Source organism: Aspergillus sydowii (assembly GCF_001890705.1).
Source record: "Aspergillus sydowii CBS 593.65 unplaced genomic scaffold ASPSYscaffold_1, whole genome shotgun sequence".
In the NCBI taxonomy this organism is placed as follows: Eukaryota; Fungi; Ascomycota; class Eurotiomycetes; order Eurotiales; family Aspergillaceae; genus Aspergillus; species Aspergillus sydowii.
In genome coordinates this window covers 1,346,649-1,372,599 of record NW_024467859.1, presented here as the reverse complement: position 1 = coordinate 1,372,599, position 25,951 = coordinate 1,346,649, and the positions used below count along the sequence as shown (strand labels likewise).

The 25,951-nt window shown below is 51.5% G+C and overlaps 8 protein-coding genes across 8 annotated transcripts; 3 read left to right on the top strand and 5 right to left on the bottom strand.

Annotated features, from left to right (window-relative positions):
• Nucleotides 1-3,073: 3,073 nt before the first annotated feature.
• On the bottom strand, nucleotides 3,074-4,109 carry ASPSYDRAFT_25800 (uncharacterized protein; the record flags this gene model as incomplete). The annotated part of the gene is made up of 4 exons (XM_040844207.1): nucleotides 3,074-3,410; nucleotides 3,479-3,738; nucleotides 3,788-3,948; nucleotides 4,001-4,109. The coding sequence occupies 4 exons, from the start codon at nucleotides 4,107-4,109 to the stop codon at nucleotides 3,074-3,076; spliced, it is 867 nt and encodes a 288-aa protein (XP_040707558.1).
• A 1,454-nt stretch (nucleotides 4,110-5,563) lies between these two features.
• Nucleotides 5,564-7,987, top strand: ASPSYDRAFT_140609 (uncharacterized protein; the record flags this gene model as incomplete). Its single annotated transcript, XM_040841065.1, has 4 exons — nucleotides 5,564-6,568; nucleotides 6,626-7,463; nucleotides 7,527-7,879; nucleotides 7,940-7,987. 4 exons carry the CDS (start codon nucleotides 5,564-5,566, stop codon nucleotides 7,985-7,987), a joined length of 2,244 nt encoding a protein of 747 aa, XP_040707557.1.
• A 1,738-nt stretch (nucleotides 7,988-9,725) lies between these two features.
• Nucleotides 9,726-11,536, top strand: ASPSYDRAFT_141445 (putative MFS transporter; the record flags this gene model as incomplete). Its single annotated transcript, XM_040841144.1, has 6 exons — nucleotides 9,726-9,974; nucleotides 10,024-10,126; nucleotides 10,178-10,341; nucleotides 10,403-10,563; nucleotides 10,620-10,851; nucleotides 10,919-11,536. The coding sequence occupies 6 exons, from the start codon at nucleotides 9,726-9,728 to the stop codon at nucleotides 11,534-11,536; spliced, it is 1,527 nt and encodes a 508-aa protein (XP_040707556.1).
• A 261-nt stretch (nucleotides 11,537-11,797) lies between these two features.
• ASPSYDRAFT_83793 (glycoside hydrolase family 35 protein) lies at nucleotides 11,798-15,133 on the bottom strand (the record flags this gene model as incomplete). Its single annotated transcript, XM_040851266.1, has 6 exons — nucleotides 11,798-12,623; nucleotides 12,681-12,768; nucleotides 12,819-12,890; nucleotides 12,942-13,235; nucleotides 13,289-14,285; nucleotides 14,333-15,133. The coding sequence occupies 6 exons, from the start codon at nucleotides 15,131-15,133 to the stop codon at nucleotides 11,798-11,800; spliced, it is 3,078 nt and encodes a 1,025-aa protein (XP_040707555.1).
• Nucleotides 15,134-16,565: 1,432 nt separating this feature from the next.
• ASPSYDRAFT_83792 (elongation of very long chain fatty acids protein) lies at nucleotides 16,566-18,222 on the bottom strand (the record flags this gene model as incomplete). The annotated part of the gene is made up of 2 exons (XM_040851265.1): nucleotides 16,566-17,372; nucleotides 17,434-18,222. The coding sequence occupies 2 exons, from the start codon at nucleotides 18,220-18,222 to the stop codon at nucleotides 16,566-16,568; spliced, it is 1,596 nt and encodes a 531-aa protein (XP_040707554.1).
• A 957-nt stretch (nucleotides 18,223-19,179) lies between these two features.
• ASPSYDRAFT_83791 (uncharacterized protein) lies at nucleotides 19,180-20,439 on the bottom strand (the record flags this gene model as incomplete). The annotated part of the gene is made up of 2 exons (XM_040851264.1): nucleotides 19,180-20,286; nucleotides 20,338-20,439. 2 exons carry the CDS (start codon nucleotides 20,437-20,439, stop codon nucleotides 19,180-19,182), a joined length of 1,209 nt encoding a protein of 402 aa, XP_040707553.1.
• Nucleotides 20,440-21,947: 1,508 nt separating this feature from the next.
• Nucleotides 21,948-22,817, top strand: ASPSYDRAFT_25794 (uncharacterized protein; the record flags this gene model as incomplete). Its single annotated transcript, XM_040844206.1, has 1 exon — nucleotides 21,948-22,817. One exon carries the CDS (start codon nucleotides 21,948-21,950, stop codon nucleotides 22,815-22,817), a length of 870 nt encoding a protein of 289 aa, XP_040707552.1.
• Nucleotides 22,818-23,075: 258 nt separating this feature from the next.
• On the bottom strand, nucleotides 23,076-25,316 carry ASPSYDRAFT_139319 (pseudouridine synthase PUS7; the record flags this gene model as incomplete). The annotated part of the gene is made up of 2 exons (XM_040840939.1): nucleotides 23,076-25,062; nucleotides 25,114-25,316. The coding sequence occupies 2 exons, from the start codon at nucleotides 25,314-25,316 to the stop codon at nucleotides 23,076-23,078; spliced, it is 2,190 nt and encodes a 729-aa protein (XP_040707551.1).
• Nucleotides 25,317-25,951: the final 635 nt, after the last annotated feature.

Here is a 25,951-nt window from a genome sequence, read left to right as displayed (position 1 = left end):
CCGGATCCAAGTCGCCACAGCACCCCCTGCCAGGTGTAAGCTTATCTACATGTAGGCAGATAACTGATGTAAGTGTGCATCCAATACCAAACTGCAAGATCTGAGAGCATCTTAAGTACCAAAGATAGGCTCTCCTCCGATGGGAATGACCCTAGTCTTCCAAGGTCACTCACTCACCGTCGACCAGTAACTCCAGCAGTACAGCAGAGTCCGCCGACCACTACCAAGTTCCAAGTCCTGACTCCTGAGTGACCACTGGCCACTGACCAGACTGGTAAACCCCGCCATACCATATCAGCCCACCAGCCCACCAGCCACCAGCCCACCACATCCAACGCAAGACTATTTTTGACTCGGGATCTTGACTCAAACGGAACCCCACTTTGTTAGTACGAGTCTACGAGGTTTCCGGTTCCGGCGACATGCAGCTTGCTCCAAGAGACTAAAAAGTAATGCGGGCCGCTTCTCTGCACATGTTCTGACTGCCAGTGTCAGTGTCAGTCGACCTTTGTTGCAAATGCCCCGTCCCCGGCTACGCCTCTGCCGCTAAGCCGCTACGGGCGCCGGGCAAGAAGGAGGAGGTTGCTACGTCCTTAACTAACAGGGGGTGAAAAAGTTAATAGTCTAGCAGGAGGTTCAATTGGCCCGTTGCGAGACAAACTGAAATTCCAGGCGTCAGCACTACACAAGGTGGACACGGTCCGGCGATATCTTAGTAGAGTGGATGTCGAGTGGGAATAATGGGGGAAGTAAGGTGATGACAGGGGACGTGCAGAGATGGCTGGCTGGGCATTGACTGGGATGTCATTCTTCGGTATTCAGTGTCGTGAGATGTCGAGCCGAATGAGACATCTGACGGATCATGGTCTTAGATTAGGGAATAATCCCCTTATTATGGAGTCATTGACAGGCAATTCAGTTCGATGTCTTCCCTATATAGGTAGTAGAGACGTTGTCCGGCCCGTATCTCTGGCCGCACAGGCACGCTTTGTTTGGGCTCGGGCAATATAGTGTGAGAACATTGCTTTTGTTGGCTTGGCCAAAGGAAAAGGCCAGTGAGATTGGACTACTATTGGTTGAAGCACGGTCAAAGTCCGAGGCCGTTTGTATTGATGGATATCTGCAGACAAATTTTGCTCTCACCGGGTCATGGCTCCTTGTTCGGAAGCTGGCTGAAGTCGAGCGGTCGTCAAGAGTAAAATTGTTCATTATTAACAGATGGCCGATCCTCATTGATGCAATCAGCATGGTGAGTGGTCAATTCCTGTCGTCTGTCGCGGCAGATGCAGGAGTGTTCATTTGAGAGAAGAGTGCGAGTGAGGGGCAAATTGATTTTGTGGGGTAAATAAAGCCATCCAGTCCACTTGGGTGTTGGCTGTGCTTGAGATCGCGGTTCGTAATGGTGCAAGATTCTGGAGAATGGCGCTTTGAGAATGGAAAGTCATCCGATTACGACGGGACGTTGGGGGTGTATGGGCTGTATTTTTGAGATCAGTTCTGATAATTATTCATCAATCGTTGGCCGACTGGGGACTGGCGAGAAGTCTCAACTCTCGACTCTCATGAGGATCAGGAATCAGGATGGATTCATGTAGGGTCCGCGGCCCACAATGCTTGTCGTCGAGTCGCTGTCGATGCTCAAAGTGACCTTGCGAAACAGATTAAAACCATTCTGAACCACGGATAAATTGATATCGGTCCACAGTCAGCACTGATCAGTGACTAGGGAGCACCGTATGATGCACAGGTCATCTCGTTGAGCCCTCAGCTCCATGTCTGGATGTTGGATATCGCTCGGTCTCCTGGTGAGCGACCGGGTACCACATGCGCCTGCACGATGACGCGGAAATTGCAAAGAAATGCTGAAACGGCGACGTTGCCTTGTCGATCACGCGGGAACTCCTTACATGGATCTGCATGCACTAGTGTTGGAGGTCTCGGCTGCTTTTGAACGGGATTGTCGAGAGCATGGAGTCGGAGTCTGTGTTTGCGATGTTTTGAGGGAGGGGCTATCAACTACGTATAATACAAGTTACTTTGTTGCTCGATTACTCCTTTGTGCTTTGCGGATGGATCCATTCGCTATGGGATGGTATGATTCGGAGCCGAAACTGTTCGCTTAACCAATGGAAACCTACTGGATAAATCAGGCTGAACGGCTGCACAAGCAATGCATCCGATGTATATTTCTCCACAACACTGCGCCGGATACGACAGATTTTTGAAGCCGCATCGCAAACCTCATATGGAGCAGATGCATTCTCATATTCTAAAACTGGGCATAGTAGTCATGTATCCATTCTGGGCGGAGCCACTTCTTTCAGTTTGTAGCCTAGAAGATCATTAATTATTACTGACGAGGCTAGGATTGCCTCAAATGTTGGCTGGCTGAATAACCCGGTGAATTTCTCATTCCCATTGAGCCACGTTGTTCTGATCTCGCATAATATGTCCAGCGCAGACACGAGACAAGTCAGATTCTGATGTCTGGCTGACAGTTTATTGTTGACACAAGAACGAGCATGGATACCGGCTTGCGCACTTAGGCATCCCGTGAGCCTCTAGTTAGTAAGTGGTTGCCCATGCCGGAAATCCTCGGTGCTGGCTCGCAGCTCGACGGCCGGGAGCCATAACCAACGTTCTGCCCCGAGTAGATACGGCACAGCTGTACAACCGGGTGGACATGTAGCAATCTGTAACAAGAGCCCATCCCCACCAAGTTGTGCTCCTCCGGAACACAAATTGCGGGAGATCTGATTGATTAGGTTCCCCATCGTGGAACGGCCAGATCCATGGAACCGAGCTGCGGGAATTTACCAGGGTTGCAGGTTTCTGAACCATGGGAATGGATGAGAGAACGAAAGGTGATAGTCCGAGACGAGCTGGCCTGGCTGCTTTCAGGTCTTGCAGTAGTTCGCTTGGAGTCTTGGAGGGAGAAGTGGCGGGGATGGATGAACATTACCGGCATTGCGTCTTGAACTACTGATTTCGTACACCAAATCTGAAACGAGCCATGGGAATTTAAATAAGAAAATCTGGGGGCCATGATCTTCGTCTTGATCTTGTCGTTATCTCAATTAATTTCTGACCGGAGGGGAGGAGTGTCTCGGCGTCCGTTTCCCCTTGGAGGCGACAATGCAGCGATCCAGACGAAAGTTGTCGTCTTCTGTATCGTGAAAAATACGAAAGCTCCTATCAAGAACACCAAATCCTTGGCTTCTCGGTTAGCGTTCCAGTCTTTGAGGTCCGGGCTTGTTGGCGACATGGCGGCTGACGAGCTGTGATCCGAGTCGTGTCTCCAGACAGTTCTTCCTCCGAGCTTCCGTTCATGAGCCTCCGAAATTATCGAATAATGAGCAATTTCTGCACAGATCTCTCCATCTTTCATCAACCCCAGACGACACCCAGACCTGTGATTATGACAACACTCTCGTTGCCGGCCAGCCGAGATTGCTGGCAGGGATGAGGACCGCCGTACCTAGGTAGCTGCCAGTTTTCGCCCTTCGAAGCGGAGAGCACGTTCTCGCAAGCTTGGGGCTTTTGGTCCCCGCTCATTTCCAGATTGAGGATGGATAAAAAGCACGGAGTGGAAAGTGGGAAAAAGGAGGCGGCTGCTGGCTGCACGATTGGCTGGCCATGATCGTCGACAATACAGTTACAGTCTGGATACCTCAGGCTCAGGTAACAGTTCCCCACAGAAAATGGGACTGGCAAGTTCCATCCGCCAAGTGGCAATGACTGCCGACTGGAGTCCGTAGTATTAACTCGGCCTGAGAACGAGATTCACATTGTGGTCGTGCCACGCCAGGTGTAGCAGCTTCAGGAGGCGGCCCTGACCCATTATTCCAGGCAAAGCCAACCAAATATCATCGTTATTCAAGTGAGGGACGAACTCTGGAACCTCGACCATGACAGGGGAATCAGAAGCCTGCTTGCTGGCACTGCAACCTAGGTACCTGTACCAGTCACCGCGAACCCGAAGTTACCGTACATGTCTTACCCCTTTCATGCACTTGATAACGCTGGTTGGCTGGTCCTGATTCAGGAGAATTAATGTTAATCTCCAGCCTGGACGCTGACCATAGGAATAAGAGCGAGCAGAAGGCCATGCCGACTCCGTACTATGAATGAAACTGCAGGTTCTCGTCATAATATAGAGAAGACATTCCGATCTTCAACGCTCAGAGCAAGATTCGCCATCGCCGACTCTATTCTGACAACTCAGTTAAATCTGGTATGACTTGCAGCTGCACGGAGAGTAATCGCCCTCTGCAATCTGCCACCACCAGTGATAGTGAATTGGTGCTTATTGCTGCTGGCGACGCCGCTAATCGATCTGCTTCCCCTCGTGGGCGTCCCATCTTCCAATCTGCACCCAGGATTTTACAAAACTTTCCCTCCCTTCTCCCTCGACAAGAGCTGATTCACCCGATTCGAATCCCTCTCCCTCAGCTCGTTGCTAGTATCCCCGCAACCCAAGTAGAAAATCAGCGGTCAGGACAAACAGAATTAAATAAACAAACCCTTTTAAGCTTTATCAATCGGAGAATTCCAGCAGAAAAGGCGTGAAGCGCGAGCAGAGGCAGCGTTGTCCCCTTTCGCGTCCCAAACCGCAGTGGAAAATCCCGCCCGTCTGTCTCCGCCTGTCAAGTCTCAGTCGGCCTCCCTCTCCCCTTAGAGTGAGCATCCCATCGGTCCCAGTCCCTCCTCCTCAATTCCATTATCTCCCTCCTCCTCTCTCTTCTTCCACTCCCTCATCACGCTCCGCCTTTTGCTTCCTTTCCCCTTTTCCACCCTTCCCCTCCATTCTCTCCAGTCCTCTGGAGCGGCGCGTCTTCTGCTTGATTCAGAAGTTCCGTGTCGTCCTACGGATTTGGTTCACCGTTTCCTTTCGTTGCTCTTCCCCTTGTCCCTTATCGCTCCTACTTCGCTGTTAGTCGTCGTCTTTATTTTTTGGACTCTTCGCTTTTCTCTTCTGCCGCCTTGTTTCTATTTACCTATGGCCCGACCGCTCTAGACAGCATCTGCCGCCTTAACCCTTGTGTTCCTTACGTCGTACCTCATTGCTGGCTCCTCCCTCTTCGGTCCTCGTTCGATCCAAGCCTTTCATTTCTTTCCTCTTTTCTTTTACCCCCTGCTCGACAGCTTTCGCTTCTCTGCATTCATCTGAGCGCTTTTCTTAATCGTTTGTACCAATATAATTGAGCTACGGGCATTTGTTAGACCAGGTACGAAGTTCGCCGTTGCAAAACATTTCATCCCCTACCCCGAAACTCGCTTGTCTTAATGAACGCTCGTTTATAAGGCCTCAACCAATCTTCGAAGCCAGTTGCTCTGGTTGTACAATGCTAACTGACGGATACGTGGTACAGATTCACCCCCCCTGTTTCCCCCAACCTTTTTCTCTCGCTCGGGCTTCTCTCGAACAATATACACTGCTTTTGACGGCAGCACCCAAGGGCTCCGTTCACCTTCTTCCTCTTCCGAGGGAGAACCTCTTCGGAAGACGTCGTTGAGTACGCGTCCGACTCGGATTACCCTTCGATCAGTGGAGGAGAACAACATGGCAGCTTTGGTACAGACGATTCCTCAGCAAAGTAGCGCGGTTCCGGTGCTCCAAACTCGCCCATCCTCCTCCTCGGGTGCTTTCACAACTTCTCAGTCTTTACAGCAAACAAACTCTCGAAACCCCGCTATGTCTTGGAATACATACAACACGACTGGCAATTCAGGGGGCTATAGGCAGGGCCATCAGGTTGTGGCACCCTACGCTTTTACCAGCACCCCCAACCTCTCCAATTCACCAAATGTGCAAAACCGTCAGTCATGGTCTCCTAATCTGAGACCCGAGCATCGAACTTCTTCTGCCCCGTCCGCACCCCAGCTCCCCACGAATGGTGCTGTCGCCGGAATCAATTCACGCCCCGTCAAGCACACTGCAGCTGGTTCTGTATCTACTTCATCTTCCAACTCTTCCGTCCAGTCATATATTTCTAAAGACGACACGGCTATTCCCTCTCGAAAGCTTCACACTGATTCCTCCATCCGTCCCCTATCTATCGCCAACTTGCCTTCACCCACGCCCCCATACATGAACATCTCCTCGCCTACTGTGTCGCGTCCGTCACCTGATCGATACCGTCGCGGAAACCGCCGCACGGATGCAACGCCGGGGCCTGCAACAACGGGGGGTGTGCCGGCACGGGTGTCCCCACCAATTATGGATGAAAACCAGCAACAAGCGGCGTCCTCCGGCTCCGTAGGAGTCAGAAACCTAGTACCGGAAAACAAATCTCATGCCATTGGGCATACCAGAGCCCCCAGTGCAGACGATGTTTCACGATCAGAGAAACCTCAACTGCCAGAACTGGCAAAGCGGTATCGACGGAGGAGCTGGGGAAATATCGACAACACGGGTCTCATAAACCTCGAGCTGAAGTTGCCCGCAGCATCCCCAATTCCGATGCCCAAGGGGCAGGACTATTTTGATCAAGAGCGGCCTAGGTCGGCTCAGTCACACAGGGAAGTGTCGGGAAGCATCCATTCTGCTCGCTCCTCGACCTCATCTGTAAGAAACCACCACGTTCATTCTCATTGCTGTTGATAATAACCTTTTTCACATTAGGTGGCCGATGCAGGTACTGCATCGCCAAAGCCTGCTGCAAAACTGGACGATACTAAACGCGCAACTAAACCCTCCCCACTATCTCAACCTGTTTCTGCAGAACCAACTTCACCACAAACTGCGCAACCAACCCAGCGGGATCCACCTAAGCTGGCAAGTCCTGCTTCGCAACGCCTGACAGAGCTCTCGAAACAAGATACACAAAGACCGGGGAAATCACGGTTGAGGAGAGCTTTCTCCTTTGGAAGTGCTTCCGAACTCCTGAAAGCCTCGCAGGCTGGTCACCGCAAGGATGGACTACCAGTGGACAAATCCCGTAGGGATTTGCTGAAGGAAGAATTAGGTGCGGAACAAGCTGCTATAGCCGAGCAGCAAGAAGCCAGCGGTCTAGGTGAAAGCATATACTCGCATCACCAAGGTCGCTTCTTCAACAGCTCTACGGATAACCTGTCCATATCCTCCACCGCATCCTCCGCGTCAATCATGCTACGGAAGATGGGCAAGGGCATGAAACGATCTACCCGTTCTCTTGTTGGCATATTCCGACCGAAATCCGCTCTGGTCACGTCATCTACAGACGATATTACAGCAGAGCCGATGGCGCCCCAGGTGTCGGTTGTGAATATTGAGGCAGATAGGAAGAGCGTCGCGGCAAATGCGGATCCTCAGGAACTTTCTCATGGCGGGACAGTATTTCCCAAGATAGAAGTTTCTGGCCCTGGTGCTGCCTCTCAGGAGGAGGATTTGGCAGAAGCATTGCAATCGCGTAAAAGCATTGTTGGAGGAGACAGAGAACGCGCAGAGGTTCTTGCAGCTGTCAGAAAGGGTATTCTCAAGAGTATGCTTTTTTTATCTAAACGCTACGTTATTTACAGAGACACTCGCTAATACTGTGCCATAGAAACCATCCCTGACAACACAACTCTCACACCGGCTAAACCCAGCTCGCAAGACAACGGCACCGATTCGCCTCAGTCCAGCGCGCCCAGCACTCCTGAAGATCAACCTAGGACCGGGATCCGGCGTCCCGACACTGTCAAAATTGCCGGCGAAGATGAGTTATCTGAAGCCAAAAATGCGACACTGGGACCTCAAGCGATGGCTTCCAAGAGCCTCATTTTTAGTCCCCGAATCCAGTTTCATGAGACATGGCCCAGTGGAGAATATGATCGAAGGGGAGATATTGCAACGTGCAACCGGCTCACTCCGCTACTCGCCCAGCAAATCAAAGAAGAGCTGAATACTTTCAAGATGGTTAGTCCCAACATACCCATAAAGATCCCCACTTAGTCTGCGATCTAACATGATTTTTAGGAGATGGAAGTCCACGAAACCTCTAAGATCTATACACACTTTCTCTGAAGGAAGCATTGCAAACGGCGTTATCGTTCTCTTCATTTCTCGTGTCATTTAATCTCGAACGGCGATGGATCTATGAAGGGCGTGGTATCCACATTTGGCGTCTTGTAGACCTGGTTTATCTCTCTAGAGCAACTCGTTTTGGCTGCGTCGGTCGGTCTCAACTTGGTGCCCAGACCAGATTGGTCATCTGGCATTGGCCGGCCCCCGCCAGTTTGCGGATCACGATGATTGACCTCCTTGGTCCCTAATAACTGTTCTGGTGCTACGGCGACTCCAATATCTTTGGGATCGAAATGAGAAGGGTGTTTTCTTTAAGCATGCACTCCGACCTTATGCGGATCCAAGAGCGGACAGGAAAAAAGAAAAAGGAAAAGAGAAAAAACAAAAAAATGGAAAACGAGAACGAAGGGGTCGACTGGAAACGCTCTGACCTCGACCACTTCGGATGCATTGATCTACCTCGCGCTCAGGATTTTGGGCTTTGATTTATTCTTCTATTCTGTCCCCGGATCCAGTTACGTTTACGGAATTTCTGTCTCCCGTTTTTTCGACATTATGTTCGATCCAATCAGTCTTTTTAATATTTGTCTTTGGCAAGCGTGGAAATGGGCAGTCTTATTGATCATTAACTTACAGTATCATAGTTTTTCCTTCTTTTTTTCTGTCGCTATCAAACTGGCACTAGCCACCATTCATCGTGTGTTCGCGTTCTGGAAATCGATGCACTGGCATACTTGAAGCAGTTTGAGCATCCATTATTGACCGGTCTAATTTCAGCATATTCAGGGCTTGCTTTTTGTCTTCTGTTATATTTGTTGTCTGGCATCCGATCCTGTATCCACGTTTTGTCACTTCTCATGCACACGCTCTCTTTTGTTTCCTCATAGCTGTTGCTGGTACTGTATCTGGTTGGATGGCATGCGAACCAACATCGTCTCTATTATTGCGTCTCATGACAGTTTAAGTTCATTCCAGTAAGAAGTAAACAAATATCCGAGGACCACGTATCTCGGGATTGAGGCATGGGAGTATCCTGGTCGGATGGCTGGAATGCTGTTCGGAGTTTGACCGAGATAGACCATGCTTGGGGGGACGATGTTAGCTGCACAGGTTTAGCATGGGTTTTCGGGGGTGCTTCGGTAAAATACTCAGCTTACTGATCGAGAGAAGCATTTGCTTGGGGAGCTTGTTTGGATCAGGTGTCTTGGTACGGAGAGGCGGGCGGGTGTCGCTGTATAGAATCAGCACTCTCGTGGTTTGACAATTGATCACGGGTTTCTCTTTCGCATCTACTCAACTCTCAACTCTCCTTCACTGTTTTTCTTCATCCCCGCGCCGTTCTTCGTCTTCCCACAACAATCCCCGTGAAGCTCCATCTTTCACCCTCCCCTCTCGACCCCAGAATGGTGACCCCGCCCTCGCCTCTACAATTGGCAGGACTACCTCCGTCTTCACTTACTACTGGCAGGGTAGTGAACTATCCTGCCGCCGTAGTCTCGGGAGATTCGTTGCAATAGTCCAACGTAACATTCCATGATTCCCATCATCAACTTTTGCCGGGATCTTGTGCACGGCGGGGGCTCCCCGGCTCATCAGGCCTAATCTCTTATTCTGAAAAGAAGCCCTAGAGCTAGTCAATATGAAGGGCGATAACCCTCGTCCGCTATCTTTTCCATCGCCCTCTTCTCCTCTGCTTGCTTCTCTTCCCTCATCGTCATATCGTTCCTCCTATAGAACCATGTATCCGCGGATATCGGTCTCTCAAGATCCTGAAGGGGATACTCACAAGAACGACGTCGAAGTCGCTGAAGACGTTGCCAACTCCAATGGGCCCAGCCATAGAAAAGAAGCGCCTGTCTATGTGGCAGCCTTGTCTTCAGATGAGCGTGCATGCGCCGAGAGAGCCCTCGTCCGCAAAATTGACATCCGACTGCTCCCAATGGTCATCATTATGTACATCATGAACTACCTGGACCGGAACAACATCGTAAGCTGGGCCACTGTCCATTGATAACTTTCCAGCTCACTCTTTCTAGGCGGCTGCTCGGCTTGCTGGCCTTGAGAAAGACCTCAAGTTGGTAGGGATGCAGTACCAAACCTGCGTCAGTATTCTATTCGTCGGTTATCTTTTGATGCAGAGTAGGTGTCATTGAACAAGAAGGATGAGAGTACCATTTCTAACAGACTTAGTACCCTCAAACTTGATGTTGAACAAGTTCGGAAAACCGGCTATTTACCTTCCCAGCGCCATGATTCTTTGGGGTATCATTTCCACATGCACAGCTGCAGCTCAAAGCTATGCCGGGCTCGTTGTTATTCGATTCTTCCTCGGTTTTGTCGAGGCCGCTTATTTCGTATGTGGTCCGAATGCCCTCAGCTCTAAGTGTCCATACTAACTGATCCTCCTGTGTATAGCCTGGGTGTCTTTATTTCCTTAGTGCCTGGTACACCAGAAAGGAGCTCGGGTTCCGCACCGCTGCGTTTTATTCCGGTTCTTTGATTTCCGGAGCTTTCTCCGGCTTGATCGCAGCTGGCATTACTGGGAATATGGATGGTAAATTAGGGCTTAGTGCTTGGTGGGCTATCGATCGAAGGTTAAACAATAAAAACCGTGTTCTAACTTTTATGCCAGGCGCTGGCTGTTCATAATTGAAGGAGCCGTTACTATTGCGATTGCAGTTATCGCCATCTTCATCCTACCCAACTTTCCACGTACTACTGGTTGGCTATCAACCGAAGAGAAGCAGCTGGCAGCTTGGAGACTGGAGGAAGATATTGGTGAAGACGACTGGGTTGACAGCGAACACCAATCTCTCCTCCACGGCGCGATGCTGGCGTTCAGCGACACCAAGACCTGGATTCTGGTATGTCACCCACCATACCCACCAAACTGTGTGTGAAATGCCATACTAACACTAATCGCTATTTCAGATGCTTCTAATCCTCTGTATCGTCTCCTCCGCCTCCGTAACGAACTTCTTCCCCACCGTCGTCGAAACCCTCAACTACGGGAACATCGAGACCCTCCTCCTCACAGCACCCCCCTACATTCTCGCCGTAATCACCGCATTCGCAAACGCCTGGCACGCAGACCGCACAGGCGAGCGCTACTTCCACATCACACTGCCACTCTACATCGCTGTCGCGGCCTTCATCATCGCCGCAACAACCACCGCCGTCGCGCCCCGCTACCTCTCCATGATGCTCATGGTCCCGGCCCTGTACACGGGGTACGTCGTCGCGCTAGGCTGGATCTCGAATACGCTTCCGCGGCCGGCGTCGAAGCGTGCGGCGGCTCTGGCGGGGATTAACTGTGTAAGTAACGCCAGCAGCATCTATGCGAGCTATATGTACCCTGATAGCGACAAGCCGCGGTTTGTCACGGCTATGGCGGTGAACTGTGCCACGGCGTTTGTGGCGATTTTGTCGGCGACGCTGTTGCGGGTTATCCTTGTAAGGTTGAACAAGAGGCTTGATCGCGGGGAGGGGTTGAGTGGGGGTGTTGTGCCGGGGCAGGCTTCGGCGAGGGGATTCAGGTTTTTGGTTTGATTTTGGTTTCTTCATCTATGGGTTTGTGTATACGTACCTGCCTAGCAGGGGGCTTGGGTTGCCTAGGTTATGAGTGTATAATTTATGTTGTTATGAGGACATGATATACATCTTGCATTTAACTTTGGCTAGCCAGAAGATATTCAATAGATGACACTGAGACGTGCCAGCAATGTCCAGATATTTAATAACCAACCAGAGGCGTAGCTTTTACCAACCTCCCTACCGCCAAAAGTTAACAAGGTAAAAAGTAAGTAAGTACTACGCAAACTTCTCCCTCTCCTTACTCCACCCAGGCCTCAACCCACCCACGTCCAAACCCCTAGCATCAAGTGAGCTATCAAGCACATAATTTACCTTCCAATCTAAGCTGAGACGCGCCCCAGCTTCGGTTTGCGCCCATACCGCCACACCGATCGTGTTCTCCTCATTATAATCCAAAACCCCGGGCGGAACAGGATATACAACCTGGTTGCCGACGTACGGGTTATACCGGCCGTACTGGTAGCCGTTCACGAAGAGCTGGGCGCGGAAGGCAGTCGTGTCGCTGTTTGAGTTGTTGTTGGACGCAGCCGAGAAAACGAATGAGATAGACACGTCGACGCCCTCCGGTATGGAGAGTGGTGGGATGACAGTGCGGAAGAATTTGACAGTTGCGCCGGTGAAGAATAGTGAAGAATTCTCCCCGCTCTTTACCAGTTCCCAATCATCATCGTCGAACCCGGGGAGATGCCACCCGACGCGTTCGGCGTAGAGGCCGTCTTCATTGTAGACGCCACGGACAGGGTCGAGGTCTGATTCTCCGCCGGCGGTTCCAGCGACGCGCCAGTGTGTAAACTCGGGTGCTGAAGTTTCGTTTGAAGAGAGGGATGTGGAAAGGAGACGGGCCTCGAGGATTCCTCGGGGGTTGAGGACGCCGGTTGTTTGATCGTGGCCTGTGTCATCGTGGACGACTAGGAGGACGTTGGGGGAGCCGTCGTTGTTTAGGGCTTTGCTTGGGAAGGTGAGAGTGTCGTTGGCCTGGTCAATCGATGCGGAGCCCAAGTAGGAACCTAGGAAGTGGCCGTTCAGCCACGCCGACCAGCCGCTTTTGAGGTTATGTTAGTTGGTATTTGTTCTAGGGTTTAGGCTAGAAGGTACGTACAATGCGTAGCCACCTTGGATGTTGAGGAAGACACCGGAGGCGGAACTGTTAAAGTATCCACGCCACAGGCGCACACCGTTGTGGAATCCTGGTTATGGATTAGTGTTTAATAATGGATAGTTGTTTAGTAAACCATACCGTATTCGTTAGCATAGAGCACGGGGAGTGTAGCTGGCTTATTAGGGTTGAGTGTTGTCAGGTGGTCCGCATCTGTACTTGATTAATACCTCCATTTGCCGCTGATAGATGGAATTAACTCACCAGCCCATGCTGCGCCCGAGTCGTCGTAGCTTGGCGATCTCTCTGGCAGGCTATCGCTCATTTTCCATCCGCTGAGGGTAGGCAATTCAATAGACGGAGGTTCAGCGAGCTCGGCTTTGAGGCTGCCATATCGGGTCCTTGACGATTTGACATGCTTTCCATTCCATGTAACCTTCTTCACCTTTTGAGGGGCGAATGTCTCTAAGGTTGTTTCGCCCTTAGAGTCACCTCGTAGGGCCAGGGTGGATCCTGAGATTTTGGCCGATCGGACGAGGTAAGGTCCACTAACAAGGACTGTTTGATCATTAGCACAACTTAAGAGATAATTGATGGATAAGAAAGCTTACCACTTTCAGTCTCAGGGACAAGCGGGTCGTCTGTCAATGCCGGGGCCCAGAAGGTGTATGCTGACTCTCTGTCAAGCAAGACCACGCGGATGCCGTTGTCTAGCTCTAGGACACTCAGGCCTTCACCTTGGGTGAACCCGACTGTCAACCCACCTTTGCTGCGGTGGAACTTTACAGGCGAACACCCTGAGCACGTCGTGGCTGATCCCGATTTCGCGCCCTTGATAGCGAACTCACCCGATTCGCCTTTAGGCAGCCAAAGCACAAGAGTTGGCTTATGGTCCAGAACTTCATAGGTCAGAACCTCTGCCGTGGAGTACAAGAGCGTCTCAGAGCCAAGGCTGAAGTCGGTTACAATGATCTTCGATTGATGGCCGTTGAGTCTGATGGCACCTCCATGTCTCGGAATGGTGAGAGGACCCTCCGATGTATTGACGTGCAGCTTGAACAATTCATTTGTGCCGAGAGTAGTGTCTAGGTGGGTGGTCACGTAAAAGGCAGCGTTATTCTCTGGATTCCGCAACTCGCTCGCACTGATCGCATCGTTGGTCGTATACTGCGTCCCATTCCCGAGGCGATCGGTCATGGTCAAGTCCCTCGCGCATCGGGTGAATAAAGCTAGTAGCTTCGTCTCATAATACTTGGATCCAATTGATCGATCCTCCGAAATAGGCGCGGAATAATCATAGCTGGTTGCCGTGACGGGTGCTGCGATTCCGCCCCAGTTCGTTCCTCCAAACACCATGTATAAGCTGATTGCAGTTGATCGCTGGCCGATATTCCATCTGTAGAATAAATTGGCAAAGTCTGCACCGGTATCTTCCGGACAGCCACCTTCAGGGCCATCCCAGGGATTGTAAGATCCGCCCTGAAACTCGGGCATGAAAAACGGCATGGTTGGCTGGACTTCTTGGAAGTAGTCATAGTAATTCAGCACTTTATATGGTACGTATTCTCCGTTTGTACCAGTACACACGCTGACATCGCAGCTCCAGCACTAAATCAATTAGATAACGCTGGATTCATACGCATTTGGACACTCACAGAAGGGTACGAGTCCACACCCACAACATCCACATTCCCGCCAGCATTGGACCAGTCATTTCCCCAGGATTTTGTGTTCATGTTAGGGTCGTTTGCGGTCAATGGCACAGTGATTCCATTTGCACGAGCCGAGGTTTGCAGCAACTCCATGTAGGCGATTGCCGTCTCGTTGGGGTTTCTGTCAACTGGATCATCAATCCATTGCTGGCCGTATTCGTTCTCAATCTGGTAGCAAAGGGTGTTATGGCCATCAGTGATCTGGTACTTGCTTGTGATTTCAGACACTTCAGCGAAATAAGGTTCCCACGCTGCTGTGTATCTAGGGTCGTCATTCCGCGTCGAGCCATACGCGCCGGTCGTAAGCCAGAGTGGGAACCCACCAGCAGTGGCCTCTGCATTGACGTACGGCCCAGGGCGTACAATTATGTACATTCCAAGCTCCTTCGCTAGCTCATAGATCGGGGTGATATCACGGGCACCGGTCGAAAAGTCGACCGTGTTGTTGTTGGGTGCATGGTAGGCCCAACTCGAGTAAAACGCGAAACCGGTGAAACCGATGGCCTTGATCTTTTCCAAGACGTCGCGCCACAATGCCGGGACCGGTATGCGCCAGTAATGGAATTCTCCTGAAAAGATGAATATCCGTTGGCCGTGGACGTAGAAACTGTAATGGTCCCATTGTACAACTTTGCTTAGGCCGTTGTCATGCAGAGGCCAGTCAGATTGGGAATTGTTCTGGGCTGCGGCCAGAACCTGCAGGCTCCCCAGAAGGGTGAGAAGCAATTGAACAACGCGCGCCATAGTCGAGACCTTGAACGGCGAAGAACTGACAGTCTACCATGAGCGACATATTTTAAATGGGTACAAACGAGTGTATTTATGAGCTGTCGCTCCGTGAAGTGAATTGGCTGAGCTCATTGTCCCGACAGACCAAGCCTCCGCGTCCTGACATACAAATAAGATCGTCAGTTCCAAGAGACTGAGTGGAGATGCGAATAAAGTCAGATTACTTTTCAGTGGCATGGTCATCGTACGCCGCGGGCAGGGCGTAGATTTTCCTCCATTAAGCGGGCAGGTCGGGATTATTCACCCCGAGACAAGACTCTTAGAGCTGTAATGGGACGATGGAGACTGTGTCAATTAGGAGATTGTCCGATGGAGAGGGGCCTGTGTATAGGGATGACTAAGAATGGACCAACCTCCCCCCAGTTGCAACATCCTTGACTACCTTAACTGTTGCAATAATGGACAAGGAGTGAGGATGGGAAGGGGCCATAGTAGTTCTCTCTGCTTTACTCGGATTTCATGTTGACAACAATTTGTTAATCACAAGTATCTTCTACCGAGCTGTCCAGAGCTATCCTAAATTAGTTCTTTTATAACAAATAAACGTGCTGTCCAGCGTCTGGGGCTTATCATGACCTATACTACCTTGTCGATAAATATTCGCCTTTTGGAAAGGGGACTGCGCCGCCGGGACTCGCTAAATGGGAGCGAGTTGAGTTTCCGGATGAGCAGCATCATACAAAAGAAGTCAGGTCGCGGGCTATCATATCCTCATCCTACAAAAAAAAAAAAAAAAGAAAGAAAAAAGAGACAGTTAATTATCTTGGATTTATACTGTTTATAAGTTTCTGTTTAATAGGAATGTTATTAGAACTCATGAGAATCTGCTGTGCGATTCCCGCCCGCTCTATTAAGATACAATGTTTAGTTTTATTTTTTGGAATATGACAAATTAATTATTCAAAACCAGGACACACGCCAGGGTCTCGGCATCAAGGCGAGCCCAAAACCAGCTGTCAAACTCCATGTAAACTATGTACAGAACGGCTCGAAACCACCGAAGAAAGGAGAACAAAAAAGAATGAAACAGAACTGACTCGCTTTTATACAGGATGGAGAGGCTGGGGACAAGGTCTCATTAACGGGACACGTTAAATCATGTTGTCGGGGGCCTTGCGCATCATCGCGCGATAGGCCGGTGAGAGCCCAACTCGACCCCGTGGGGTCTTCAAACATTCTCTCTCTCTCGTACCAATCACCTAGTAAGTTCATGGGAGGGTTTTGATGCGGAAAGATGTTGAGTGGCTGCTATTGGGGGTCGAGCCGGAGGATTATAGATGCAGGTAAGGACATGTCAAATCTGGACTTGAAATATACCAGCTCACGTATATTGTGGTGAAGCGTCTTGCTGGTATCCACAAGTTATGACTGACCGAACAGGCCAGGTTTAAGCCGAGCCGCCCAGAACACCAAAAGGATTAGAAGTCTTGACATCAGCGGCAGTGCCGGCAGATTGAGCTTCTTCCTTGCTAGCCTTCGCACTTTTACCGGCAGGAACGGGAGAGAAGCCCTGCTCGGATTGTTGACCTCCAGTTCCACGAGCCTTTTTGGCTGCAGCTGAACGGGTTCGGATGGGAGAATTCTCCGCAGTCTCTTGCAGGCGGTTTGCGCGCGACTTGGCAACGGTCTCATCCTCGGTCGTCTCGCTGGTCTCACCGCTCATCTCAGCGGCCTTTTGGATTTCGCGGGACACGCTCTTCAGAGCGTCCAGGCCAGCTTTCTCGGCCGCCTGGACGTGCGTGGTCTGCACACCGGGCTCCTTGCGGTAGAGGTAGGAGCGGACGAAGAAGCGAGCGAAGAGGTAGGTCAAAGGCAAAAGATAAGCGACGTTGAGCCAAATCGCGAATCCCTGTCCAGATGTATCCATACACGTAGTCATGCGTCCGGGCTGTACGACCTCCAGAGGAGCCCCAAGATTGTCGCCGGACTGCCCCACGTTTTCGGCGATACCTTCAGCACCGGCGGCGCGGAAAGCAACTTGCTTAATCCAGGCCAGTCCAGTTGCGGCCGCGGCACCTGCAACAGCAGGGGCTGAGGGGGAAGAGTGGACAGGGGGAAGCGTATAGTGGACGAACAAGTAAGATGCTGCCATGGTAGATCCGATAACGAACTGGGTGATTTGCATGGTAGTCAGGGAGCGCTTGACGATAGTGGGAACGCGAACGCGGAGGGCAGTCAAGGTGTAATAGGTATACTATTTCATTTTCTTCGTTAGCAAAATTGACCAGGAAGATAATAGAACGGGACGCTCATACCATCATCGCATGGATAGCCGAGTTGACCAGGGTGAAGATCCAAATTGGAGGCGCAATGTAACGAATGCCAGCCCACATACACATCATGGCACCGGCGTGGTGGTAGGTTTGCAGAGTCGAGCTCTTCTTGCCCTTGGCAAGGATGATCGCTGTATCAAGCACCTCGTAGAACTTCGATAGGTAGAAGATCCAGCCTAGGAACGCGAGACCCTGGTTCCACAAACGGCCGACGTCCGTCGGGTCCGGGACACCACCCTCGGCCAATCTGTATTCGGGGTTCTGAATCGACCACTTGTTTACCGTGGTGTCATAGGTGGCCGCGTTTCCGTATCCCCGGGGTCCGGTGCACTTGCACAGCGCATCCACGACGCCCACGAGACCGTTCTCCTCCCAAGAGGGCCAGGTGTTGCGGAATGCGCGGAACATCCCAGCGAAGGTCCACATCGAATAAACGGCAAGGAAAACATTGTGCAGGATGACGAAGATCTTGAACGCCCTGCTTTGGCTGAACGCGTATGGTTTATATCCGCGGCTCTTGTTGATGCGGTTGATAATGACGACGGTAACAGCGTAGACGCTGGCGATAGTGATCGGAACGCGAACGTCGAGGAGCTGGCTATATAGACCAGCAGGGATGTTGAATGGCTGGTACCATGTCGGCTCGTCAAGCTGCGGCGCAGGGACGGTGCCCGGGAGTTCGTCGGGAGGGAATTTGAGCAGCGACGCTGGAGGCAGGCCGACTCGCACAACGGCCGGACCCGACCCTGTGTCTAGGGAGAGGTCGTACATTATTGATTAGAGGCGATTTTAATTTTAAGAAGAGGAAAATTGTTGCTTAAAGAGAAATGTTTTAATGAAGAGGTGAGAGATGCCTCCACGCAGCGCAACAAGGAACAGACGGAACAAGCGAAGAAAAAAAAAAATATCCCCAAGGGCCCAAAACAGCAATCAAAACTCCAATACAACACCTGCGGGCGACTGGAGCCTGGAATATCAATTTAAAGAGGAGACCAGAGAGAGACCAAGGCTTGGATGAGATAATTCAGATACTATCACTCGCTGCGATTTTCGTGTGGAGCCGCGACTGCATTTTGTTGGGAGACAAACCATCCAGACCTCGGTCCCAACAACTGCAAATCACAGTGCGATCCCTGCCTGTGAATTGTGTCTGGGCTTGGAATTGGCCCAAAGAGCTGCTGGTCGACTGCGTCAATTGGCAACCCCTCCTGAGGAGGTGCCGTGTGTGAATATCCATCCCACCAGGGGAGGTTGAATGATCTCTACTGACGTCTCGATGACACTCACGCGAGAAGCTTCCGCTTTATGAACCGCGGGAACAACAACGGGACCGCGGCGCAAACTATCTCCGCACGACTTGCGTGGAGAGGACAGCACCATTATGCTCATACAACCAGTGCGCTGCGTCAGACCTGCATGTTCGAGAGTTCAGACCCAATTTTTAAAGTAGTGGCCTGTCTTCAACATTGTATTCCCTGGTCTAGTGAATGGCGGAGGGCAAATGCTCCGCCTGGCCGGTTGGGCCACCCCTCACGTGACGTCACTGTTCAGTGTCCACCCCTTACAGAATGCCTTTGCGTTGAGGCATTGTTGAGAAGGTACGCCGTCTATATAAATAGAGCCCGTTGGAATGCCCAGTCGTACAAGTAGATACAATTCCGCGGATAATAACGCAGTGCACGGTAACATGTTAAATTTACAGTCTAAACTCTAGAACCAGACCCCTGCTCAGCGGGGTTTAGTACTGAGAGGGAGTGGAGGCGGTACTGGTGATTCCGTGTTGACCGGCGTTGCCCGTAGCTCGGCTTTCTTCTGCGGCGGCGGCGGTGGAGGCGCCTTTCGCTGGGCTACAGACCCGATCTCAGTACTAGAGGCTGCTGTTGAACGGCCTGCATTGGGATGCCGAGGAATAGGAGGCGCCTGTTCCGAGCTGGCAGACTTGCTTGACACAGCATTGTTAATACGTTCAGTTATTCCGTATTTCTGGTTCAACCCAGTAATCTTCTGCTTTCCAGATTCAATCTGGTCACTGTGCTTGGACCGGAAATCGTTCAGCGCAGACTTGGCGTTTGCAACACTCGGAGTAGAACTAATTGGCGATTGAGTGTGCTGTGCTGGCGGCGGCGGTGCAGGTGATGGGGCTGATGCAGAGTTGGTTCTCATCTGGGCGAAACGATTCTGTAGTTCGTTCGTCGGCGCGTGGTTCGCCTGGCCCGCTGACGGTGAGGTCGGGTTTGAGGGTCTTGCGCCGATACCCAGCGACGGAACAGATACACCCGCCTGGGTAAGACGCGACGCTGCGGCTTGGTTTACATACCCATCTGAGGTTTGTGACTGTTCTGTAGCGGATGGGCTGGGGGAGTATGCAGGAGGGGGAGAGGGTGAGTGAGAAGCTGGCGTGGAGGTGTTCGTTCTGGGGGGCACACGGGGCGGCAGTCTTGGTGTAGGCCTCGTAGATGTCGGTGCTGATTCTGCGACTGAGCCAACTCGCCGGGGCGGTGGTGGAAGAGTGCTTGGGTCGATGCCTGTCCGGTTTGCTCGAAACGGCACTGGTGGCCGTTTCGCAGCTTCTTCCGCACGTCTCCTTTCCTCATTTTCCTCCTCTATTGCCTGCTGCCTGTGAGATTCCTGCTGGTTTATTTCCGCCTGGCTCAAAGGTGCGCCTAATCCACTGCGACTCGAGGTTGTTTCGTTCGAAAGAGCGGCGGCACCGTGGTATTTAACGTGTTTAGGTGGCGGGGCGAAGCTCGACGGGTCCTTGAGTGTTGAGATGGGTCGGGCAACATGCGTTTCTCCTTCGTCATCCTTATCCTTCCCCTTGCCCATCCACCCGGCCTAATGCGACGTGTTAGCAGGGAACGTGTGCGACCAAGTGATAACACTCACCACCTGGTTGATGCCCTTGAAGTCGTTCCGCCAGCTTTCCTTTTTCCCGTCTCTAGATTTCGGGTGCCAGCCATCTTTCATAATATCCTTGAAGCCACTCATTTTGCCGGTCAAATGTAAATCCGCAGGTTGTCAAGGCGAGATAACAACGGCAGGTGAGCCTGAAGAACGTTGAAGCTGACGAATGCCATCATTTCCCCGCAAGTGGTGCTACCCGAAAGCAGTTTAGCGTCAACCATTATGGACCGCAGTTGTGCCGGTCAGCTCAGCTTCGTGTTCATTCAGAATGAGAAAGAAATAACAAGTGGCGAGCATCTCTGGATGGTGGTACTGACACAGGCGACAGGACTCTTGTACAGAATATAGGGCACACGGTCTTTTAGCCTGTTTGTAGCGAGAACACCATCTGCTCACCTGTGGGTCCACTCGACACCTGCTCGACAGACAGATTCCATGCGCCTTGGTAGTTTGGACACAGAATTTAAGTTCAAGCCAATATTCTAAATTCAGAACCGTGAGTTGTTGGTTGTGTCTAGTGTCTTGTCGTCTGACTGTTCGGCCGGTCAAAGCTCGGACAAGGCTGCGGCTCTTTGTGCTTTCGAACAATGAAGCAACTGAACATCCACCATGAAAATTGGAAATCCACTTTGAAAACGACGGACGACCGCCGAGTCGTCAGTTCATAATTATCAGTCTCCATGTGATCATCATGGATATATGCGCTGAATGCTTTGGCCCCCAAACATGATGATCCCAGGACTGAGCAGTGCATGGCCACGCAAGAGCAGGGCTGTGAGCCCGTTAGAGCCAAAGCCCAACGCAGACTAAATCCGTTTACGAGCGGACGGACACCTTCAAGAGGGAAGAGCTGCTAGTCTGCGGGTCGATCAGCACAGCCCCGTCAGCCTCTTGAAACAAAGCGGATTGCTGGTGAGGGCGTCAACTTTTGTTTCACGACACTACGGGCGCTTGGAGAGAACTGGACAGACAGGGATCAGGTTCAATTAGAAAATGCCATAAAGAGAAAGAGACAGACTGGACAAACAAACCATGTTACCGCCGTCCTTCTATCCTTTGTCACATCGCCCCTCCTGCTCATCTGATTAGGTCGTGCTCAGCCGTGCCCACCGTAGGAATGGGCTAACATGGCTTTATACCTATACTAACCCGCTAGAGCTGGAGGTGTGGGAGCCGCTGCGCCATGTCAGCTCTGCATTCTCTTTTTTCAAGGCCGCCAGTCTTCTTCTCTCGAAGTTTTCTTCTTTTTTTTCTCCCCTCTTTCTCCCTTGCGCTCAACTACGACTTCACCCTGTCCGTGGTTTTGCTGCTTCGCTTCTAACTGGGCGCAGGTGGTCCACGTCCACTTGTCAATCAGCCCAAACACGAGAGCGATTGCCTTGCCTGACATAATTACGATTATAACAGAACTGGCCTTCATCGCCTGCATGAGAGGACGGTGTTCAGAACCTCGAGAAAATATTACATCCAGGTGGGGCTGAAATGTAACCACCCTCTCATCCTGCTGTATACAATGTTGAATATACTAACAGGTCTAGACACCAACACCAATACACGGGACTATCTCAACTTCTCCCATTTATATCTCAGCAATGGCTTCCTCCGACTATCCAGACGTCTCAAATCAGGACGGGACCAGCCCTAGCCGTGACAACTCTGGCTCTGGCAGCCCTAGCACTGACAGCTACTCACCTGGAGAACAAAGACCAACAGAAGAACAAGGATCACCCGACTGGTCAACATCATATAATGATTATTATTCTACCACAGCCACGAACACAATTACAACCTCAACCGACACTGTCGGCCTGGAAGATGCCACCGACCACGACACCAGCAGTAGCAGCAGTAACATCGATAGCAGCAATAGCAGCAGCGGCGGCGGCGGCGGCATGAGCACCAACACCAAAGTCGCCATCGCCGTCCCCGTCGCCGTCGTCGGCGCCGCCATAATCGCCGCAGTCATATTCTTTCTCATCCGCCGGCGTCGGCGCCAGCGCCAACGAACCTCCCAACACCGCGTCATCTCCCCACCCCGAATGGAAACTTCCTCCTCTCTCTTCATTCCTGCTCATATCGAACCCGTCCCTCCACCCCCTCCAGCACCAGGCAACCAGCGCTCGATGCCTGATGAACATGAACCTCTCTCTCTACCCCCCCACCCTTCAGAAGTGGGCGTCGCACAAACGACACCGCCAGTCCCCGCCGTCGTCGCAGTACCACCACCACCAGATCTAGAATGGAGGACATCTGAGGAACGACGTGCCATCGAACGGCCACAGTCGCCATTCAGCCACCCACATGATCACGACCACGACCACGAAGATTCCATGTCTGTTGTGTCGGAGATTAACGACCGGGAGGGAGTGATGAGGAACAGGGCTGTGAGGGATGATGATATGTCATCTGTATCGAGTTTTGAGGACGACGAGCCAAGGCCGTCGATGAACCGGCCGCGGTAGTTGTTATCTGTGGGGTTTTTTATATATGCAGTGTCTTGACGAATTTGATGTCCGTAATCCAGCTATCCATACTTATATATATCCCCGGTCATAGTTTTGAATGAGTTGAATGAACTGCGAAATGGACTTCTTTGCTCTTTGGTCATTTTTCGATCATTATGTCCTATGGTTGTACAGCTAGGATGTGGTTTAGGGTTGAGCTATTTATGTATATAATATACATACTGTGTAGTCGGGTATAGACAAGAACGGCAAGAACTACCGCCCACCCCCAAAGTCAGGTTGATAAGCCTTCACCTTACCCCTCATCAACTCCCTTAACGCCATAGTGGCGTACTGACTTGATCCAAGCTGGAACTTGAGAATCACAGCAATCTTATCATGTTCCTTGCCACCATCGGTATCCATTTGGTCCCCATCCTTTGATTCCGAAGTCAATTTTTCCAAGTCCGTCGTCACGAACTGCTGGTCATCCGCCGAATACAATTTCACGTCTACTGAGAAATCGGGCCCCATCCGACTAAGCACCTTGCGATAGCTCCCGCTCAGGCTGGCATCCTTCCACTTCCTACGCATGTTGAAGGGATCTAAGCCGCCCCCGCGCGGGCTGCTCATGAACTCCTTGTAGAAGTCAGTCATTTTGTTTGGCGGGTAGACCACGTCAAAGCCCGGAAGGGGGAGGACGATGTCGAAGATGTTGTATTTGCCGCTGTTGGCCTCATCGGCGGTTAGGGCTCGAGCGCGGGTAAATGTATCTTCGGCAGCATAAGCGCTGTCGCCCTCTTGGGGTGCAATGATGACTTCGCCGTCTGCGTCGACAGTTGCGCTTTCTGTACCCGCCCCTGCAGAGGCGGCGGATCCGTCTTTGTCACGGTGTTCGTGAACGAGGACAAGGTCGCCCTCTACAACGCGGTCACCGTAGAGACGCCAGCGCTCGCCTACCGCGAGGTTCCAGACGAGGGACTGGTATGCATGGACGTACATGAGGCGGAGGTTTCGGGGTATTGTTTGCAAGGCACCAAGGTAGTCGTTCTTGGACCGGCCGAGGTGGCGGATGATATTTGACTCTGCCGTGAACTTGCGGGGCATCTTTTCAACGGCATCAGCGACACGGCCGTTTGTTTGGAAAATGTTGATTGATTCTGCGCGTGCCTTGTCTTCGGAGCTGATATTGACTGTTGCGGCTTCGCCTGCTTGCGCCGCGGCGAGGGCGTGTGGACTGTAGTCGAGGATTGCGTCGCAGGCGCCCTTGAAGTCGTCCTGGAGGATTTTAACACCAATGGTATCGGTACGGGTTGCAAAGGTTCCGAAACGCTGGAGGCCATAGTAGTTGAAGTAGCCTCGTTGATGGAGGCTCTTTAACGCTGAGCTTGCTAGCTCTGTCGCCCTCGTTACGGCGGTTTCACCATCCTTGGGGCTAACTCCTGGGATGTCGCACTCGCGTAGGGTTACGACGAATTCATTCCCATAGAGATCGCCCAGCTCGAGGCCATGTCGTTGGTATTCGAAGTCGCCGAGGACAGCATTGCGAAGTGTCCGGTTGAGCTTTGCTAGACGCTCTGCTTGCAAGCGGTATGCGCATGCCCTCTGCACAGTTACTCCACGGCGATCTTTAGTGCCTGCGAACTGGAAGCTCTTGGGGTTCATCTTCAATTGGCGGGCGATGAACGAGATGACCTCCATGGTATCCTTATTCTCCTTGTGGATTGTAAAGTGTAGATACGGACCACCCAAATCATCCCAGTTAACGCGCACCCGCTCACGCCCATTTCCACCCCCGCGTCCACCTCCCTGTGCATTCTTCTTGTTCCGGTTTGCAGCCGCCGATATCACCATTGTCCCGTCGTGGTCGGTTGAGGACTCGAGCTGCGAGTTGAAGATCCGGCGGACTGCCTGGTGAATTTTGATGCGCTTGTCGCGGTCGTCAACGACAACGGTGTTCAGTCGTCCCAAATCACTTGGTTTCGCCTTCAAATTCGTCGTTGCCTTGCGGTGTAGAGACAAGATTTTCTGGACATACTGGGCGCCGAAGAGCTCGTCGAGCAGAGTCCGATCCTCATCCGTTAACTGAAATTCAGCAGGAGCTGGCGATTCTTCCGCAGGATTTCCGGACTCCTTTGGCTGCTCCTCGGCTGGTGCAGGCGCGTCACCGCCACCCTCCCCTGTGGTGTTGGGCACCGCAGTGCTCTGCAAATGCAAGACTTTGCCGGAGGGTGGGATCTCATTGACAAGGAAATCTGTGTATCTAAATGCACAATCAGTACGCGACTTTAAACCCCTTCAAGAAGACTAATACCTTTTCTTCAATATCCCCGCGAACCCTTCATTACCTGCGCTAACAAACTCGGTGATTCCGACCTCGATCTCTCTCGATAACGGATCTTCGGTGGCGGTCTGGGGAGGGACTGCGCCAGCAGGGAGAGCGACTTCCTCGGTGCTGGGGGCATCCTCGGTCTTGAGGCGCTTTTGCGGCGGCTCGATTAAATCGGATATCTCCATTGCGACGAAAAATTGGCGATGATTTGTCGCTGGGGTTGAGCTGGAGCTCATCCGCGGAGGCTCAGGAAAATCTCCGAGTTAATCACTAGGGCTAGCCCTAGGTATGTCCGCATTGGGAAGTATATCTACAACCCGTTTTTACGTTGGCTCTGCCGAGTATATTATAGTCATTTGAATGAAATTTTCATCTCTTGATTGTCTTTATTGCGGTTTAATATGTCGTTTTAAAGGGCTGGTACTCGGTACCGATACTAAATGTCACTGGTGGCTAGACTCTCACCTTCTCAGTCTTGACGAAAACAAATCGTCCTTGGTCCAGTATCGTCAAGAAAAAGCTTACTACAAAACCGATAGCTCTAGATCCCATCTATTGGCATGAAACAGATATCACGAGATAACTCAACCATTTCATTTAGATAGTGTCAAACAACCGCCGTCTGAATTTAGACCCAGAGGTGCGTGAAGAGATGGAGATAGGTATAGTAAACACCTGCCAGGCCCAGCTAACAGGTTGAATATCGCTAGAATAATACGTAACTGATAATAAATAAGACATATATTCAGCCATCCAGCTCTCTAGTTGTTTGGAATTTGAATAACAACCGTAACTGAAAAGAGCGTGAAACGACCATACA